Below are 18,161 nucleotides of genomic sequence, written 5' to 3'. Positions count from 1 at the left end.
GTGAGGATCCAGGAGGAGCACTCGAGTGTTGGTGCCTGAGCCAGGGCAGTTTGGGGCTTTGGGAAGCTGGGTTCCTTCTGTGGGAGATGATGGTAATGAACCTCAGTGGTGTCAACAGCCAGACTGTAGATAGTGTCTTATGAGTGAGAGGAAAGTCTGGAATCAGACATGCGTGTTAGAAGTTCATCATCTCTCCAATAAATCTCCTGGGTCTGAAAAATAACGTGCACTTTGGTCAGAACAGGTAGACACCTGGTTTTTCTGCCTGAGTCTAAATATACTTGAAAGTTTCCAAATGGGAAATGAGCACATTTTGTTTGGCGCAGTCTATTCAGTCTCGGGGTATAGTTGAAGACATTTCGATTACCACCCTAAGTCTTCTGGTAAGATATTAATGGGGTTCTTCTTTGAAACTGGCAGTTGGACACTTCAACTGTTGGGTCAGCTTTCCTAGGTGGTCAGACCCCAAAGCCATAAAAACTGCACTGAACCTGAATTCACATACCTCAGAATCCTCCTTGCAGGTGAAGGGTGGTGCATTGTGCATATCCTTGCTGGATTTTGTAAAGAAAACTCCCACTGTCCTTTTCCCCCCATTGTCTCTTGTCTGATACCTGCCCCTCATGAAGGTCACGGCTGTTGGGGAGCCTACGGGCACCTGTATAGGTGCTCAGGCAAGTTCTATCCTGTGGAGGCAGCTGAGTCTCCCAGGCTACACTCCCTGGCATCAGGAGGTAGGGGCACATATTCACTCTGCTGAGACTGTGGGTGGGTGTCACTGCAGAGGGTAGGGCAGAAAGAGCACTGGAGGGAGAAGAGGGGGGACCCCCCCTCCCTGACATCCACAAGAGCCTTGGAAACTAAATCAGATCCTGCATTTAAAAGTGCTGATACATAGTAGTTACTAGAAACAGTTGGGGATTCAAGGCATCTTTGGCTTTCTCAGAAACTCCTCAACACACGAAGCGCATTGTCTTCATCGCAGGCTACACCTACCGGTTGCTGTCTGTTGAGCATCGAGCACACTGCAGGGCAGGGGAGAGACTCCAGGTCCTTGCCCACATCTCTTCTCCCTCTGCTTCCTGGAAGCTGCCTGCAGGGAACATGGGATCTTTATGTAAACCTACAACAATTTGGAAATAAATACATGATTAATTCACTGATTTTAATACAAAGAAAAAATGGTTCATCTAAATAATAATAGCATGTTGTTTGAGGGAAAAGCATCCCCTTTGTGTTGATGCCTGGGGTGGGATGGAAAGGTATTTTGGATGCAGGTGGTGCCACATCCATGGGGCTGAGCTCCCAAGAAGCAGGAAGGGCTCCTGTCTGACTGGCTGATGGAAGCTCTGTCCAGGCGCCATCCATTCAGGGCCAAGGTGAGGACCTGGGCTCCTCCCGGTGGCACAGTCAGAAGGTGGGTGTTTTTAGGCAGGTGGAAGATGACGGTGCATTTTGGATTCTGGGCACTGCAGAGGGTATCCTGGGGGTGGTACAGCCAGAGGGACTGAGGAGGGTGGAGAGCCCTGGGAGCAAGGGGCAGGGATCCAGCCTAGGAGTCTGGAGCTGAGCTTCAAGCCAGAGTCACATGAGGACCACACAGTCCTCGCCCTCTGGCCTCCTTCTTGGGTCCATCCTTCTCTCCCTTTCCCTTCGTCACATGGCAGGGCTGGGTCAGGAGAAGAGGAGACATGTGGATGGGGAACTGGTGCCTGAACCTCTACGGAGAGGAGCGCAAAGTGCCAGGTGGGAACCATGGCTCATAGGTCAGTAGGACTGTTATGATATCTCCTGTGGGAACCATCTTCCTTTGGGAAGAGCATGTCCTGTCACCACCGAGTAACCAGTAGCCACATGAGGCTGGGTACTGTGTACTCAAATGTGCTTAGTGTGTCCCACGGCCTGGCCGTCTGCCTTATAAAATGTGGAATCAAATGTAAATAGCTAGAAGTGGGTAATGGCTAGATAGCTCCGCTGAGGAACTGCAGAAGCTACATGGAGGACCAGAAGCACAACTTTCCTTGTGGATCACAGGGAGTGGTGGTAGGTGGGGTCACTGTTCCCTCTGGTTCCAGGGCCATGTATCTTACTTAGTGGGGGAACTAATGATGACAGATGTGGAGTTTGTCCAGTCCCTGGAGGGTGAAACCCCAGCACCCCGGGCTCTCATATCCCAGTGTGCACCTCACATGTGCTTTGTAGAGGCCATTCCACTGCCCCAGGAGACCAGCAGCTCTGGAAGCTGTGGTCTCAGGGCAGTGAGGGCTTTGGTGTAACGGTCCAGCCTTGGGTAAACTCAGGGACATCTTGTACCTTCCAGAGCTCAAGATGAGGACCCTGAGGAGGACACAGGGCCCCTCAGATCCCACCCCTGCTGTCAGCCCTAGGCATCCCTGGTGGCGGCATGAGCACTTGGCAGCATGTCCTACCTTTGGCATCCCTGTCTCTGACAGGTTGGGGCCCTGCTTTAAGGGACGGGCCTTAGAAGCAGAAGGGGAGGATCTTAGGTTCTGAAGAAGTCTGGGTGAGGACCCTGAGAATAGACTGAGGGGAACGTGGATCCCATCACAGTGGGCTCAGGGAGCACATAGGGTGGGATGAGCACATGCCGCATTTCCTGACATCCAGGTGTCAGAGAGACTGGGGACCCGCTATAGGCGGCAGGGCCTCGGGTGGGCAGAGAGGAGAATTCCCGGTCCTGTGGGGTAACCAGTGGAGGTCCCTGATGCGGGACTAGGAGACCCTTGACCTCAAAGAAAGCTGTCTCTGTTGTCGGTCCTCGGAGACCGCGAGGTAGAATGAGAACAACAGGCATGGTCTGACGTCCTGACATCCGGGTCTCAGAGAGACGGGGCACGTGGTATAAAGGGGCGGGGCCTCAGTTGGGGAGAGGAGAGGATCTCTACTCCGAGCCAAGGTAAGGCCCTGAGGAAGGACTAAAGCGACCCCCAGGGAGGACTGATGGAGCCCCACAGATCCCTGCCCCTGTCATCTGCCCTGCGAGACCCTGGGGTGAGAAGAGCACACTATACCTGTCCTGACTTTCTGACATCCGGGTCTCAAGAGGGACTGGGGACCTGGTGTGAGGAGCCGGGCCTCAAAATGGGGGAGGACAGAGCCCCGGTCCTACCGGGAGTCAAGGTGAGGACCCTGATGGGGGAATGAGCGGAGCGGGACCCCAGAACTGAGGGGACCCTAGTAGTCCCCAGGCAGGACGACCTCGTGCCGCACTTCCTGACATCGGGTCTCAGAGAGACTGGGGACCGGGTGAGAGCGGCGGGCCTCAAAATGGAGGACGGGCCAATTCCAGGTCCTGCCTGGAATCCAGGCTCCAGGTGGGGAACGACTGAGGCAGTTAGACCCCAACACAGGGTGGGATCCTTGCCTTTGATGGGGGTCTTAGAGGTCCCAGAGCGGGTTGAGCAGGATGCGCAGTTTGTCGACCTCTGGCTTAGGGGCTTCAGGAGATGAGGTGCTCAGCCGGAGGGTGGAGGCTTCAGATCCACAGAGGGTGGACTCCTCGGACAGAGCCGAACGCACCCTTGTGGTCAGTGCTGGGAGTCCAGGCTGGACGTGAGGTGGGGACCGAGCATCTCCCCAGCCTAGGACCCGCGGAAGGCCCTGGGCAGGTGCCACCACATGTGGGGCCCCTTAGCGCTTTCCCTTCAAACTCGGGTCTTGTTCTGAGTTACTCTGCAGGCCCCCAAAGGGCAGGGTCCAGGCCGTGGCAGGGGAAAGGTGGGCACTACAAGGGAGCTACAAGGGGACCACTTCCCCCACAATTCGTGGGGGGGAGCCTCAGAGTCCAGGGCTGTGCCACAATCTACCCCCAAGGGGCCCCCTCCATTTTTCTCACAGGGGTTCCAGGAACCAGGAGCAGAGGTCTGAGGCCTGTGTCCAGACATCAGAGAAAAGAGGAGGTCCAAGCAGTACCAGGAGTCAAGGTGAGGAGGGTGCCATGAATGAGCACCAGGGGCTCCCCATCCCAGAACAGAGGTGACCCCACAAATCCCTAATCCCCCCACCGTGTCAGCCCCAGAACCTCTGGCTGTGTTGGCTGCACCCAGGAGAGCCACTGCCCTTCCTCCTTTGGGTAGCAGGGGGTCAGACTGCCCAGGAGGAGGGCCCGTGTGAGGCCGAGAGCACCCCTCAAGAGGAGACCTATAAGTGGCCTGTGTTGACCACCCAGGGTATATTTCTTAGCTGAGGCCTATGGTCCACAATGTCCCCTGCCTCACTCCTGTCTGTGCTTTGATCCCAGGCATTGTGCTCGTGGTCGAGATGAGTGAGCAGAGGAAGCCCAAGAAAGACCTTCAGGACCCAGGCGAGGCCCAGGGCCCAGAGGAAGCACAGCTCTTGGGGGCTGAGGGAGGGGAGGCTGCAACCCCCTCGGCCTCCTCCCGCCCAGTCTCTTCGTGCTCCGCTGAGGAGGCCTTGCCCCAGGAAGCTCTGAATAAAATGGTGGCTAACATGGTGACGTTCCTGCTCTGCAAGTATCGAGCCAAGGAGCCAACCACCGATGCCGAATTGATGAATACGGTCCTCGGGGATAACCAAAAGTACTACCCAGTGGTCTTCTGCCAAGCGGTTGAGTGCGTTCTGCTGGTCTTTGGTGTAGATGTGAGGCGGTTAAACACTGCACCCATCTACATCATGGTTCCCTCCCTGGGCCTCACCTGTGATATAATACAGGGAAGTGGGCAGGGCCTGCCCAAGGCCGGCCTCCTGGTGGTGGTCCTCAGCCTGATCCTCCAGAATAGGGATTGCAGCCCTGAGGAGGAGATCTGGGGAGCACTCAGCAAGATGGGGGTGTGTGCTTTGAGGGAGCACCCCATCTATGGGGAGCCCAGGGAGCTGCTGACCCAAGTGTGGGTGCGGGAGGGGTACCTGGAGTACCGGCAGGTGCCTGACAGCGACCCTGCTCGCTTCGAGTTCCTGTGGGGTCCCCGGGCCTTTGCGGAGACCAGCAAGGAGAAATTCACGGAGTATCTGCTCAGGGTCAACCGAAGGGCTTTTAGGTCCTTCCCACTCCCTTCTGCAGAGGCTGTGAGGGAGGAGGAAGAGGGGTCCTGAGCCAGAGCAGCAGCCAGGCTGATCCTTCCCTCTGTAAATGAAAAGGGAGTGGTCAGCCTTCTCAGGAGTGATGGCCTGGGCCACTTGGGGAACCCAGTGTGCAGCATTTTTAGGTTCCTGTTCTCTGCGATGACATGGAGACTGATCTCTGTTTTCTTTAGGAATTTTTCAAATGTGTCTTTCAGCATAAGGCTTAATAAACTTCGGTATCTAACTTTGTGAATGACATTGATCACACATGTATTTGTACTTACCCAATTTAAGGACAAGAGTTTTGCTAGTTTTTAAAAGAGTTTGGGAACTCCCCAATTTTATTTTGTGACCCTGAACATGGTAACATGAGATATGAATTATAACTATTTTGGAAATATCAACTTACCTAGCAGTAATGTACTTGGTGAAAGAATTAGAAAATAAAATGTGATTATAGCAAAATCTTGCTTCTTATACTTTTTGTCTGTCATTTTATACAGCTCAGCTATCTCAGTTTATTTGGGTTTTCCCAGGTTATTTAAGAAAGTAGGAGAAAACTAATCCAACTAAATAAGGCCCTGCTCCCGGCTCATTTATTCCACAGAACTTCAGGGAGCTTGCGTGCTGTGACAGGCCGTGTTAGCAGTGGGGACACTAGGAAAAGCAGGACACCCCCACACCGGGAGTGATAGTCTAAGAGCTGCAGCCACATGAGGAAGGTGGAGAGGCATCCCCTAGTCCCACAGAACAAGGCACCACGGGGCAGGGCAGTGGGGTTCCACGAGGAGCCCTTGGGTGTCAGTGCCTTTGCCAGGGCAGTTTGGGCTTCGGGAAGCTAGGTTCCTTCTGTGGGAGGTGATCGTGATGAGGCTGGGTGGTGGCAGTACCGGACCTCTCGACGATGTCTTATGGGTGAGAAGAAAATTTGAGATAGGACATATACATTAGAAGTTCCTCCTAACTCGGAGATGAATCTCCTGGGTCCAAAAGAGAAAGTGCACTTTGATCAGGATCAAGTAGACGCCTGGTTTTTCTGCCTGAGTGTAAATACACTCGAAAGGTTCCAAATGAGACATGAGTGAATTTGGGTTGGCACACAATCTTCTCAGTCTCCGGGTTTATAGCTGAAGACATTTCAGTAATGTTGCAGAAACCGGTACTCGAGAATCCAAGCACAACTCTCAGAGGGTTGGAGAACTCAGGTTTATTATGCTGGCGGGCCCAGAGGAGTCAACACTCCAAGCTCTGAGCCCCGATCAAAGGGATTGCAGAGTTTTTATAGACAGACTGTAGTGGGCAACACTAGCTGTTAATAGGCTGGTTTAAACTAAGGGGTTTCTCACACGTGGGAACAGTGGTCAAGATGGGGAGGGGGATGCCTGACCTGGAGAGGCATGATTAAGCAGGTTTGCAGGGGCAAAGAGCAGGGCAAGGGTGAGTGAGATCAACTCCAGTTTCTAGCATTGCAAGTTCCCGTTTTCTGAGACTACAGGACCTAGGTGATCTAGACTTTGCAAGGGGTAAGCTGAGTTACAGAGGCAGAAGGAGAAGGAGGTCGTGTAAAATTTTAACTTTTCCTCTTCATTCCCCACTCTTGATGCGTCTATCACTCGTTGTAGAAAGCATCGTCCCATGTTTTTGGTAGGACATTCCGGGCTCCCCATCATTTAGGGGGGTGTATTGAACTATTGCCATTTGTAACTTTGTGGCTTCAATCCAAGAGTTTATGAACTGGATTGAGAATACAAGGGCCAAACAAGATTGCTGCAAAGAGCATGAAGAGAGGACCTGTTAAAGGGAGAAGCCATGATGCCCAGCTCCAGATATTGCTCCAATTACCCCAAGAATTAGCTAGTTTTTCTCTCTTTTTATGATTTGTTCTCTTTGATGCTGGGCCATGTTCCTGACTATTTCTGACTGGTGTATATAAAAGCAGCATTCTTCATTCAAGAAGAGGCAGTAAAAGAAGAGGCAGCTGAAAAGGCAGACACTTTTCAACTGTCAGTAGGTCTGCTGCTGCTGCTGCTGAGTCCCTTCAGTCGTGTCTGACTCTGTGCGCCCCCATGGACTGCAGCCTGCCAGGCTCCTCCGTCCATGGGATTTTCCAGGCAAGATTACTTGAGTGCGTTGCCATTGCCTTCTCCGGTCAGTAGGTCTAGACCTCTCTTATTATGCAAAACCACCTCAGCCAGGGAGTCTAGTTGGTCCTGTAAGGCCACTAAAGATTTGGCCACTCTCTCAATGTCGTCTGTGAAGCCTTTGGACAGTGTATGATAAGAGGTGGTTGATGAAGCAATTCCTCCTATTCCCATACCTATCCCAGCCGTGATTCCCAGACTAGCTAGTAGGGGTATAAACTGGATGACTCTTTTTGACCGCATATGTGCTGCCAGAGGTATGGTGAGAGTCTGGTTGTTAGGGGCAATATACATCTGGGGAGTGAGGAAAGCTAAGGTGCAGATACCCACCTAATTGACAGGTAGACATGAGTAAGCATCTGTCCCACAAACAAAGAAAAGGCCTTGATGGGGGCGGCACCATCTATAACAGCAAGGGACACCAAACGACTGCAAAGCAGCCTGCACATAACAGATAACTGAAGACTTGCAAAAGGTTTTCTCCCCATCTTTGTGTTGTCATGGCTATAGCAACTGAGCCTATCGTGAAGGGGCATCAGTTATACTGTGGAGCAATTCAGTTAGTAGGGAGAATCGATCATAAGAGACTTCTAGTAAGAATGAGGCTTCCCATTACAGTGAGATAACAGACAGTTAACTGTAGATTCTGACCCAAATCCTAGTCCTGGGGTGGGACAGAAGCTAGTCCTGTGGCGAAGGGCACAGAAATAATAGCAATCAGGGATAGAGTCCAGGGTTGACAATGAAAATCCATTGATATTTTGATAGCCGGATGGATCCTCAAGCTCCCGCCATGTGTTGAGCAGCCAGCTGACGGAGTGTGGCTGGAGCAAGGCTGAAGAATCCTCAAGCTTCTGCTGTGCGTGTACTTAGTCGGCTTCTGGAGTGACTAGAGCAGAGCTCAGCATCCTTTATGGGTGACGGTCGTTGTTTCTGAAATAGACCTTGAGGAGCTTTTTGGGGTCCTGAACTGCTTTCCAGGTGTCCTCATTACAGGAAGCCACTGCCTTCTTGACTCTGGTGTGGGGGATCCAAGGGATGATACCTATAACTTTAACAGTAGTAGGGGTTGCCAGGATGACCGTGTGAGGGCCTGTCCAAACTGGCTGAAGTGGTTCTTTTTTCCAGTCTTTAACCCATACCTCATCTCCTGGCTGACAGGGGTGAACCCAATTGCCCCGTGAAATGCGTGTCCTTTCTCAAGTTTCCTAGGCAATATGGCGGAAGACTTTCCAGGGCCTGGAGGTGTTGGGACATCTCCAGGTCAGCTGGTTGTTGATGGTCTCCTTTGAGCTTTCTTATCACTGGGGGTGGTCTCCTGTATAAGATATCAAAAGGAGAATAGCCTGAGGTCCTCAGGGTGCATTTATGGAGGGCAATGAGAATCCACAGGCTAAGGCGGCTTGTTCTAGTGTTGTCTGAGCATTGGCCAGGGGATATTTTTGTCATACTACTACTTGGAGAAACAAACTTAACGAGAAAGTAAAAGATATATGGCCCAAAGTTTAATAGAAGTAGGAAAGCTGCTGAGGTGCAACTAGGAGAACCAGGTCCAGACATTGGTTCGTGACATTAGTGTTTCTCTATGTGTGAGAAGATGCAAGAAGTTGGACACATAAAAATCTTTACCTGAAAATATCTGACTATCTGAAGGCCTGTTTTCCTGGGTTTTTCCCAGAGCACATAGTGCCTTATTTTTTGTCCCCACCCTGAACTCCTTTCAAGGGGATGTTGAAGGTCAGCATCTTGTCGTGGTCATGATTCAATCTTTGTAGAGGCAGCTGGCAAGGGCCAACTTCCAGTCCAGTCAGCAGGGCCCCTTCATAGTCATATTTGACCATGTTTGGGGCGGCATTTCACAGTTATTGTGTCCCGCAGTGCTGGGAAGGCTCATTCCCAGGTCTAACAAAGATTCCATTGGCAGGCCACTCAATGTGTTGTCACTAGACCAGGCCTTGTAAGTAGCAAAAGTTTCTGGACCATACCTGTCTTACTAGCTTCTTGGTCCAGGAAAATGTTTCCTCTTGTTGCTTCTTCCCATATCTAAATTTACATTATTACAGTTACTGATCTCATATGGAACTGCATATTAGCATTTTATCACAGGCTCTGTCACACATTTGGTAACATAAGAAATAATCTTCTGAAACAAGCTACATAGAAAATAAGATAGCTAGCAGTTATTAGTAAGGTCACAAGCAAAAATTTAAGTCAAGAACTTTCACTGGGGATAGCCCGGTATACCCCAGGTCACCTGTCTCAGTTAAATGATTATAGCCAAGTGTTAATCTCCTGGTTGTACATCATGGAGCATCTGACCTTTATCCAAAGACTGGCTGCTGAGGTAAGCTTTAGAAATAATCTTAAGAGTGTCCTTTTTAATAATTGAATTAAAACTTTTAGCAATACAACATAACAAGGAACTATCACAGAAGTGAGTGTTAGTAGCACAGACCTTAATTAACAAAACTAGAACTTAATATTTAATGAAATATGATTTTTTTTGGAGAATTCATGTGAGGGCATTAACACTGTAGCCAGGTAAGGCTTTAACCCATCAAATAAAAATGAGGTCTGTCAGGGAGCTGGGAAAAGCTAAGCAGCCATCTTGGATTTCCCATAGCCCTAGATCTTTGATTTTTAGCTACTGTTTATTTATTTTTAATTTCCTGATTTAAAAGCAGACTGTCACCATGTTTTAGGACATCAAGATAGCAAAAGTCTAACCTTGAAGGGTTATTTTTTGTTGAAGCAGAATGAGCTTTGTCTACATGTACCATAATCTTAAATAATGTTTATTTACATTACCAAAGTAACAAAAAGAATTTTAAAACAAATAAAAATGACTTAAAGGCAAATAAATTTATAATCTGTTATCAAAAGCTGAATTTTAAGAAAACTTTGTTCTCTAAACAGAGAGAAGACTAAATTCCAGTCTGGTACCAGCTTACTGATAACAAAATTTGTTTATCTGTTTAAACTTAGAAAGTCTTTTACACAAATCTTGAAGAACTAGCAGTATTCTTCTAAATGCATGAGAATAAATTCATGGAAGACATGATTAAAATCGGATTCTTTTGCGATTGACAAGGAAACCTGGTCATAACACTTTAATATGGACATGGAACAATAGACTGGTTCCAAATAGGAAAAGGAGTACGTCAAGGCTGTATATTGTCACCCTGCTTATTTAACTTCTATGCAGAGTACATCATGAGAAACGCTGGGCTGGAAGAAGAACAAGCTGGAACCAAGATTGCTGGGAGAAAGATCAATAACCTCAGATATGCAGATGACACCACCCTTATGCCAGAAAGTGAAGAGGAACTAAAAAGCCTCTTGATGAAAGTGAAAGAGGAGAGTGAAAAAGTTGGCTTAAAGCTCAACATTCAGAAAACTAAGATTATGGCATCTGGTCCCATCACTTCATGGGAAATAGATGGGGAAACAGTAGAAACAGTGACAGACTTTATTTTGGGGGGATCCAAAATCACTACAGATGGTGACTGCAGCCATGAAATTAAAAGATGCTTACTCCTTGGAAGGAAAGTCATGACCAACCTAGATAGCATACTCAAAAGCAGAGACATTACTTTGCCAACAAAGGTCCGTCTAGTCAAGGCTATGGTTTTTCCAGTGGTCATGTATGGATGTGAGAGTTGGACTGTGAAGAAAGCTGAGCGCCGAAGAATTGATGCTTTTGAACTGTGGTGTTGCAGAAGACTCTTGGGAGTCCTTTGGACTGCAAGGAAATCCAACCAGTCCATCCTAAAGGAAATCAGTCCTGAATATTCATTGGAAGGACTGATATTGAAGCTGAAACTCCAATACATTGGCCACCTGAGGCAAAAAATATGACTCATTGGAAAAGACCCTGATGCTGGGAGGGATTGGGGGCAGGAGGAGAAGGGGAGGACAGAGGATGAGATGGCTGGATGGCATTGCCGACTCAATGGACATGAGTTTGAGTGAACTCCAGGAGTTGGTGAAGGACAGGGAGGCCTGGCGTGCTGCAATTCATGGGGTCGCAAAGAGTCTGACATGACTGAGCGACTGAACTGAACTGAATTGTTGCTTCTTGACATGCATACGGGTTTCTCAGGAGACAGGTAAGATGGTCAGAGATTCCTATCTCCTTAAGAATTTTCCAAAGTTTCTTATGATCCATACATTTGGGATTCCCTGGTAACTCAGTTGGTAAAGAATGTGCCTGCAATGCAGGAGACCCCGGTTTGATTCCTGGGTTAGGTAGATCCCCTAGAGAAGGGCTAGGCTACCCACCCCAGTGTTCTTGGGCTTCCCTGGTGGCTCACCTGGTAAAGAATCCGCCTGCAGTTCTGGAGACCTGGGTTCGATCCCTGGGTTGGGAAGATCCCCTGGAGAAGGGAAAGGCCACCCACTTCAGTATTCTGGCCTGTAGAATTCCATGTACTGTATAGTCCATGGGTTCGCAAAGAGTCGGACATGACTGAGCAACTTTCACTTCACACAGTCAAAGGCTTTAGCATTGTCAATGAAACAGAGGTAGATGTGCCTCTGAAATTCCCTTGCTGTCTCTATGATAAAAGAATGTTAGCAATTTGATCTCTGGTTCCTCTGCAAAGACACTCTAGGATGTCTGGCTCTATGTGAGTGATTCTACCACTGTTGATATCCAGGTCATTAAGATCTTTTTTGTACAGTTCTTCTGCGTATTTTTGCCATCTCTTCTTAATTTTCCAGGGGAAAAGTGAGCACTACAAGTGAGCCCTGAGAGGACAACACATCCCAGAACCAGGGGGACCTCACAGAGTTCACCCCACCTTCCAGCACAGAAGGCCTAGGGCTGTGCTACAGTCGCCACTGGATATGAGCCTTTGTTACTTCTCACAAGGACTTCAGGAACCTAGAGGTGAAGACCTAGGTCTGAGAATGTGTCCTGAGGTCACAAAGTACAAGGTCCAGGCAGTGTGAGGAGTCAAGGTGAGGCGGGTGCCCTTGGTATGCACCAAGGGCTCCCCATCCCAGATTAGATGGGACCTAACACGCTGCAAATCACTTCCCCCTCATCCCATGAAATACTGGCTATGCTGGCTGCACCCTCAGGAGCCATCTCACTTCCTCACTTGATACTGGAAAGTGGACCAAGGAGGAACGCCCTTGTGAGGCCCAAGAGCAGCCCTCAGAAGGGGATCTGTAAGTGGCCTGAGTCAGAGCAGTCCAGAGCATGTCTCTCAACTGACCATTTACCACCCTTCCGGGCCCAGCCCCCGCCCCCACCCCTGCCAGGCCCGAGGTCCCCGTCTGTCCCCTGCATCACTCCTCTCAGCGGTTCGATCCCAGTCATCACGCTCATGGTTGAGATGAGTGAACTCAGCAAGCCCAAGGAAGACCTTCAATGCCAAAACCAGGCCCGGGGCCCAGTGGAGGTGCAACTTAGGGGGGCTGAGGCAGAGGAGGCCTCAACCCCTCTGGCCTCCTCCTGCCCAGTCTCCTCTTCCTCTGCGTCACCCATGCAGAGTCCTTGCTAAAGAAGGCTCTGAATGTGATGACAGCTGAACCACTGGGGTTCCTGCTGCTCAAGTCTAGCACCAGGGAGCCAATCTCCCAGGCTGAAATGCAGAAGACGGTTCTCAGGGATAACCAGGCCCACTTCCCGGTGGTCTTTAGCAGGTACATGAAGGAGGTAGACCCCAGGGAGCACATCTACTTCCTGGTCCACACCCTGGGCCTCACCCTCAATGAGATGCAGAGGGATGGGCAGAACATGCTCAAGGCTGGCCTCCTGGTGATGGCCCTGAGCCTGATCCTTCTAGCAGGGGACCTGACACTGAGGAGGAAGTCTGGGGAACACTTAGCAGGATGGGAGGGTGTGTCTGGAGTGAGCACTTCATCTTTGGGGAGCCCAGGGAGCTACTGACCCAAGTGTGGGTGCGGGATGGGTACCTGGAGAGCCAGCAGGTGCCTGACAATGACCCTGCTCACTACGAGTTCCTGTGGAGTCCCCGGGCCTATGTGGAAACCAGCAAGTGGCAATTCAGGGCATTTCTGCTCAGGGTCAAACAAAGGGCTCTGAGGGCCTTCCCACCGCTGTCTGCAGAGGCTGAGGGGGAGGAGGAAGAGGGGGCCTGAGCCAGAGCAGCAGCCAGACTGATCCTTCCCTCTGTGATTGAGGAGGAAGCAGTCAGCCTTCTCAGAAGTGAGGCCCTGGGCCAGTTGGGGGAACCAGTGTGAAGCATCTTTGTGTTCCTCTTCTCTACGATGACATGCAGATTCATCTCTCTTTTCTTTAGGAATTTTTCAAGCTTTGGCTGTTTTCATAGAAGGCTAAATAAATTTCAGTGTCTTAGCTTTGTGGATGATGCTGATCACAGTGTGTTTGTGCTTATCCAGTTCGAGAACAAGAGTTCTGCTGTTTTTTAAAAGTGATTGGGAACTCTTCCATTTTGTTTTGTGACCCTGAACAAGATGAAATGGAATTGGAATAGAACTATTTTGGAAATGTGAAAATACTTAACAGTAATATCATTGGGGAAGAATTAAGAGATAAAATGTAATTGAGGTGAGTTCTTGCTTCTTATATTTCTTGTCTGTCATTTAATACAGCTAAGCTATCCCTGTTCAGTTGGACCTTTTTGGGCTATTATTTAAGGAAGTAAAAAAAAAAAATCTGATCCAACTTAATAAGTCCCCTGCTCATTGGCTCATTTATTCCACATTTATTACTTCATGGAGCTTCTGCTCTGTGGAAGGCCCTGTGTTAGCAGTGGGGGCATGTTAGCAGGGAACATGGGATCCTTATGTAAACCTACCAAAATTTGGAAATAAATATGTGATTAATTCAATGCTTTTTAAAGTAATTCATTGAAAGGACTGATGCTGAAGCTGCAGCTCCAATATGTTGTCCATCTGATGTGAAGAGCCAATTCATTGGAAAAGACCCTTGTGCTGGGAAAGGTTAAGGGCAGGAGAAGAAGCGTGACCAAGGAAAGAAATGGTTGGATGGCATCATCTATTCAGTGGACATGAATTTGGTCAAACTCTGGGAGACAGTGAAGGACAGGGAAGCCTGGCATGCTGCAGTCCATAGGGTGGCAAAGAATGGGATGTGACTGAACAACAACAAATTACAGATAAAGGTTTTATCTAAATAATATTTGCACGTTGTTTGGGGGGAAAAGCATACCATTTGCACTTTGCCTGGGGTGAGGTGGAAATGTATTTTGGAGGCCGGTGGTGCCACATCCATGGGCCTGAGCTCCCAAGAAGCAGGAAGGCTCCTGACTGACTGACTGATGGAAGAGCTGTCCAGGAGCCATCCGTTCAGGGCCAAGGGGGAGGACCTGGGTTCCTCCCAGTGGCACAGTCAGATGTGAAGTCGCTCAGTTGTGTCCAACTCTTTGCGACCCCGTGGACTGTAGCCTACCAGGCTCCTCCGTCCCTGGGATTCTCCAGGCAGGAATACTGGAGTTGGTTGCCATTTCCTTCTCCAGGAGATCTTCCCAACCCAGGGATCGAACCTGGGTCTCCCGTATTGCAGGCAGACGCTTTACCATCTGAGCCACCAGGGAAATCCACCAGGGAAGTCACCAGGCGCAGTCAGAAGGTGGGTGTTTTTCCAAGGACTGCTGTCCTCGTAAAACCCTCCAGGACAGTTGTGATGTAGACAGGGTGGAAGAGGAAGGAGCATTTTGGATTCTGGGCACTGCAGATGGTATCCTGGGGGAGGTACAGCCAGAGGGATTCAGGACGGTGGAGAGCCCTGAGCCAAGGGGCAGGGATTGAGAGAGTCAATTCCTAGGCATGTTGATAACACGTCTAGGTTCCCTGAGGAGGAGAAAGGGGTCTGGGGCTCTCAAGGAGGAGATAGGGGTCTGGAATTCTCAAAGCGGAAGAAAGGACAAATGCTTTTTTTCCTCTACATATCTTAGTCTTAGTCCCATAAAATGTTTTTTCCTTTAAGCCTCAAACTGATGATTACACAACCACCAGCTCCCCTTAAACTCTGTGCTCGGGATTATATAGCAACAACGTATCCTGCTTGAGGACAGTCTCTCCTACCTGAAAGCCTTCTGACTAATCCTGATCTTTTAGAATGTATATTATGGGAGTGGGTCTGGTAGGATCATTCTATTTTTTAAGTTCTAGTCCTGTTATCCTAAAATGTAAATTGTGAGAGTGGGTCTGGTAAGATTTATACAACCCTGAGACAGTCTTTTGATTAATTGTAATAACCAATTATAAAAAAGTATATAACTCCCTAGCTAACACCAGCAAGGGGCGCAGTCTCCATCCCCCTTCTGCTGTCTATGTCAGAAGCTTTCTCTGTCCCTTTTCTTACTTCAGTGAAACTCCGCTACACAAAAGCTCTTGAGTGATCAAACCTGGTCCCTGGTCCCGAAGCTAAATCTTCTTCGGAGATCATGAATCCAACACAATTCACCATAAGCTATCAGGATGTAGCCTAGGAGTCTGGAGCTGAGCTTCAAGCCAGAACCATGTGAGGACCACACAGTCCTCGCCTTCTTCCCTCATTCTGAGGTCCATTCTTCTCTCCCCTTCCCTTCCCTACATGGCAGGGCCAGGCCAGGAGAGAGGAGACATGTAGATGGGGGACTGGCCTAAGAGCCTCTGGGGATGGTGAGAAAGCAGCTGGGGTACACGAGACTATGAAGGCCGTTTATACCGAAGCAGCCTCCGGAATCTCGGGTTTCTTCTCTAACCAGCACAGTCGTGAAACATGCCACTATCTTTGCACACCAGGATGAGCTACAGTCCTGTGTATTTGTTCCTTTTTCATGAAATGTCACACTCTGCATGTCTCCTGATGGTAGTGGGGGTGGTGGACTTCATACAAGGGGCCACCCTTCAGGAAACAAAGTCCAGGAATTCCTTCCTGCCACCTGCTCACTTTGGCTCTCAGAGCAGCACCCTTCCATTGTCTCAGAGCTCTTTGGTCCTCCTGATGGTGCATTGGAGGCAGCAGCCCAAGTGGACCTCTAAGGTTGGGGGCACCCTGTCCCTGGTGTCCAGCCCAGAGCTTGCGTCACCCCTACTGTGGACCCCTTGCCCACTGTCTCCAATCTAGCCTCACTCTCTGCATCTCGGAGCTCTACTCTTCCTGTTCCTGTCCAGACAACCTCCCAGCCCAAGGTGGCTGCAGGGTTGGCATTCCCCTACAAGTCGTATATGAAAGTCCCCAGATAATAGTCCCCTGTCACAATTGTTGTGATTCAGATAAATTGACAGTTGAGGTCGCTTTTGCTGAGTGTCATGACGGCTAGTAAATAACAACCCTGTGCGATGTGAATAATGACAAAAGGCTATGATTATGAATGACTATTCAAATGATTCCTAAATTCCCAATCTTTGATGAAAGTGACCAGTGAGCCTGGGTAGTAGAAGACTCTCCTTTCTGAGAGTAAATATCCAGTGTTTGTCTCTTATAAATACCTAAAGGTAATAGTCATGGCAAGGATAAAGAGGGGCAAAACTTTGAGTAAAGGACAAAGGGACCTCCAGTCCCCCATCTTTTGGAACAAGGGAGACACTAAATATGTGAAAAAAGACTTCTTGTGGGTCAAAAGTCAAGGGAAAATGCCAGACCATAATGAGTCTTGCTCCTCACAGAAACCTTCACTTCAAGATCCATCTTGGCTGAGGGGTGTGTGTATAAACGCAGGGGAGTGTCCCAGGGTAGGTCAGGTGTATTTAAAAGAAACCAGATAATTGGCTTGAAGGAAGACAAAAATTCAGAAGTACTGCCTCATATAAATGACTTTACTGCCTCTTGACTGTGCTCCTGCTCACCAGGTGTGACATCCACACTCTTTCTCTCCAGAATTCCATCTCTGCCTTGCTTCTGTCTCAACTAAACCATTTCTTTATGTGCTCTCCCACTTGTTGTGTTATGTTTCTAATAATAAACTTTGTGCCTGCATTTACAGTTTCTGCCTCTGTGATAAATGCATTTTTCACTGGAGGCAATGATCCATGAAACAATAGCGTTCAGCCTCTAGCCCTTGCTAGTCTCCTGGCTAGGATTGCGGGCTCTCATCCAGGCTACCCAGGTTCAATTCCTGGGCAGGGAATTAAGATGTCACTTCACTCAACCACTCACTGCTGCCTCACGAGATCAGTGCCACTGGGAGGAGCCCAGGTCCTCACCTTGGCCCTGCATGGACAGCGCCTGGACAGAGCTTCCATCAGTCAGTCAGGAAGGACCCTTTCCAGCTTCTTGGGACCTCAGCCCCATGGATGTGGCACCGCCTTCCCCCAGAATATCTTTCCACCGCACCCCAGATATCAGCACAAATGGGATGCTTTTTTCCCAAACAACATGCTATTGTTACTTATATGAAAAGTGTTTTTCTGTCTTTGTATTTAAATTGGTGAGTTGATCATGTATTTATTCCCAAACTGTTGGAGGTTTACCTAGGATCCCATGTTCCCTGCAGGCAGCTTCCAGGAAGCAGAGGGAGAAGAGACGTGAACAAGGACCTGAAGTCTCTCCCCTGCCCTGCAGTGTGCTTGGTGCTCAACAGACAGCAGCCGGTAGGTGTAGCCTGCGATGAAGACGATTCCCTTCGTGTGTTGAGGAGTTTTTGAGAAAGCCAAAGGTGCCTTGAACCTCCAGCTGTTTCTAGTCACCCCTCTGTGCTGGCACTTTCAAATGCAAGATCTGATTTAGTTTCCAAGGGTCTTGTGAACGTCAGGGAGGGGTCCCCCTGGCTCCCTCCAGTGCTCTTTCTGCCCTTCCCTCTGCAGTGATGCTGCCCACAGTCTCAGCGAGCTGAGGATGTGCCCCTGCCTCCTGATGCCAGACACAGTCTCCCCTGGGAGGCCCGGCTGCCTCCACACGATGGGACTTGCCTGAGCACCTGCAAGGTGCCCTTAGGCTCCCCGACAGCCATGAGCTTCATGAGGGCAGGTATCAGGCAAGCGACAGTGAGAGGACAAGGGCAGTGGGAGTTTTATTCATAAAATCTAGCTAGGATA

The 18,161-nt window shown here is 49.4% G+C and overlaps 1 protein-coding gene and 1 pseudogene across 1 annotated transcript; both read left to right on the top strand.

Annotated features, from left to right (window-relative positions):
• Window positions 1-4,281: 4,281 nt before the first annotated feature.
• Window positions 4,282-5,073, top strand: LOC129638579 (melanoma-associated antigen 9-like). Its single transcript, XM_055563111.1, has one exon. It carries the CDS (start codon window positions 4,282-4,284, stop codon window positions 5,071-5,073), a length of 792 nt encoding a protein of 263 aa, XP_055419086.1.
• A 7,453-nt stretch (window positions 5,074-12,526) lies between these two features.
• LOC129638634 (melanoma-associated antigen 9-like) lies at window positions 12,527-13,295 on the top strand (annotated as a pseudogene).
• The last annotated feature ends 4,866 nt before the right edge of the window (window positions 13,296-18,161 follow it).

Source organism: Bubalus kerabau, chromosome X (genome assembly GCF_029407905.1).
Source record: "Bubalus kerabau isolate K-KA32 ecotype Philippines breed swamp buffalo chromosome X, PCC_UOA_SB_1v2, whole genome shotgun sequence".
NCBI classification, from domain to species: domain Eukaryota; kingdom Metazoa; phylum Chordata; class Mammalia; order Artiodactyla; family Bovidae; genus Bubalus; species Bubalus kerabau.
Note: the sequence above shows the minus strand (reverse complement) of the source record. Positions and strands in the feature narration are given on the sequence as shown.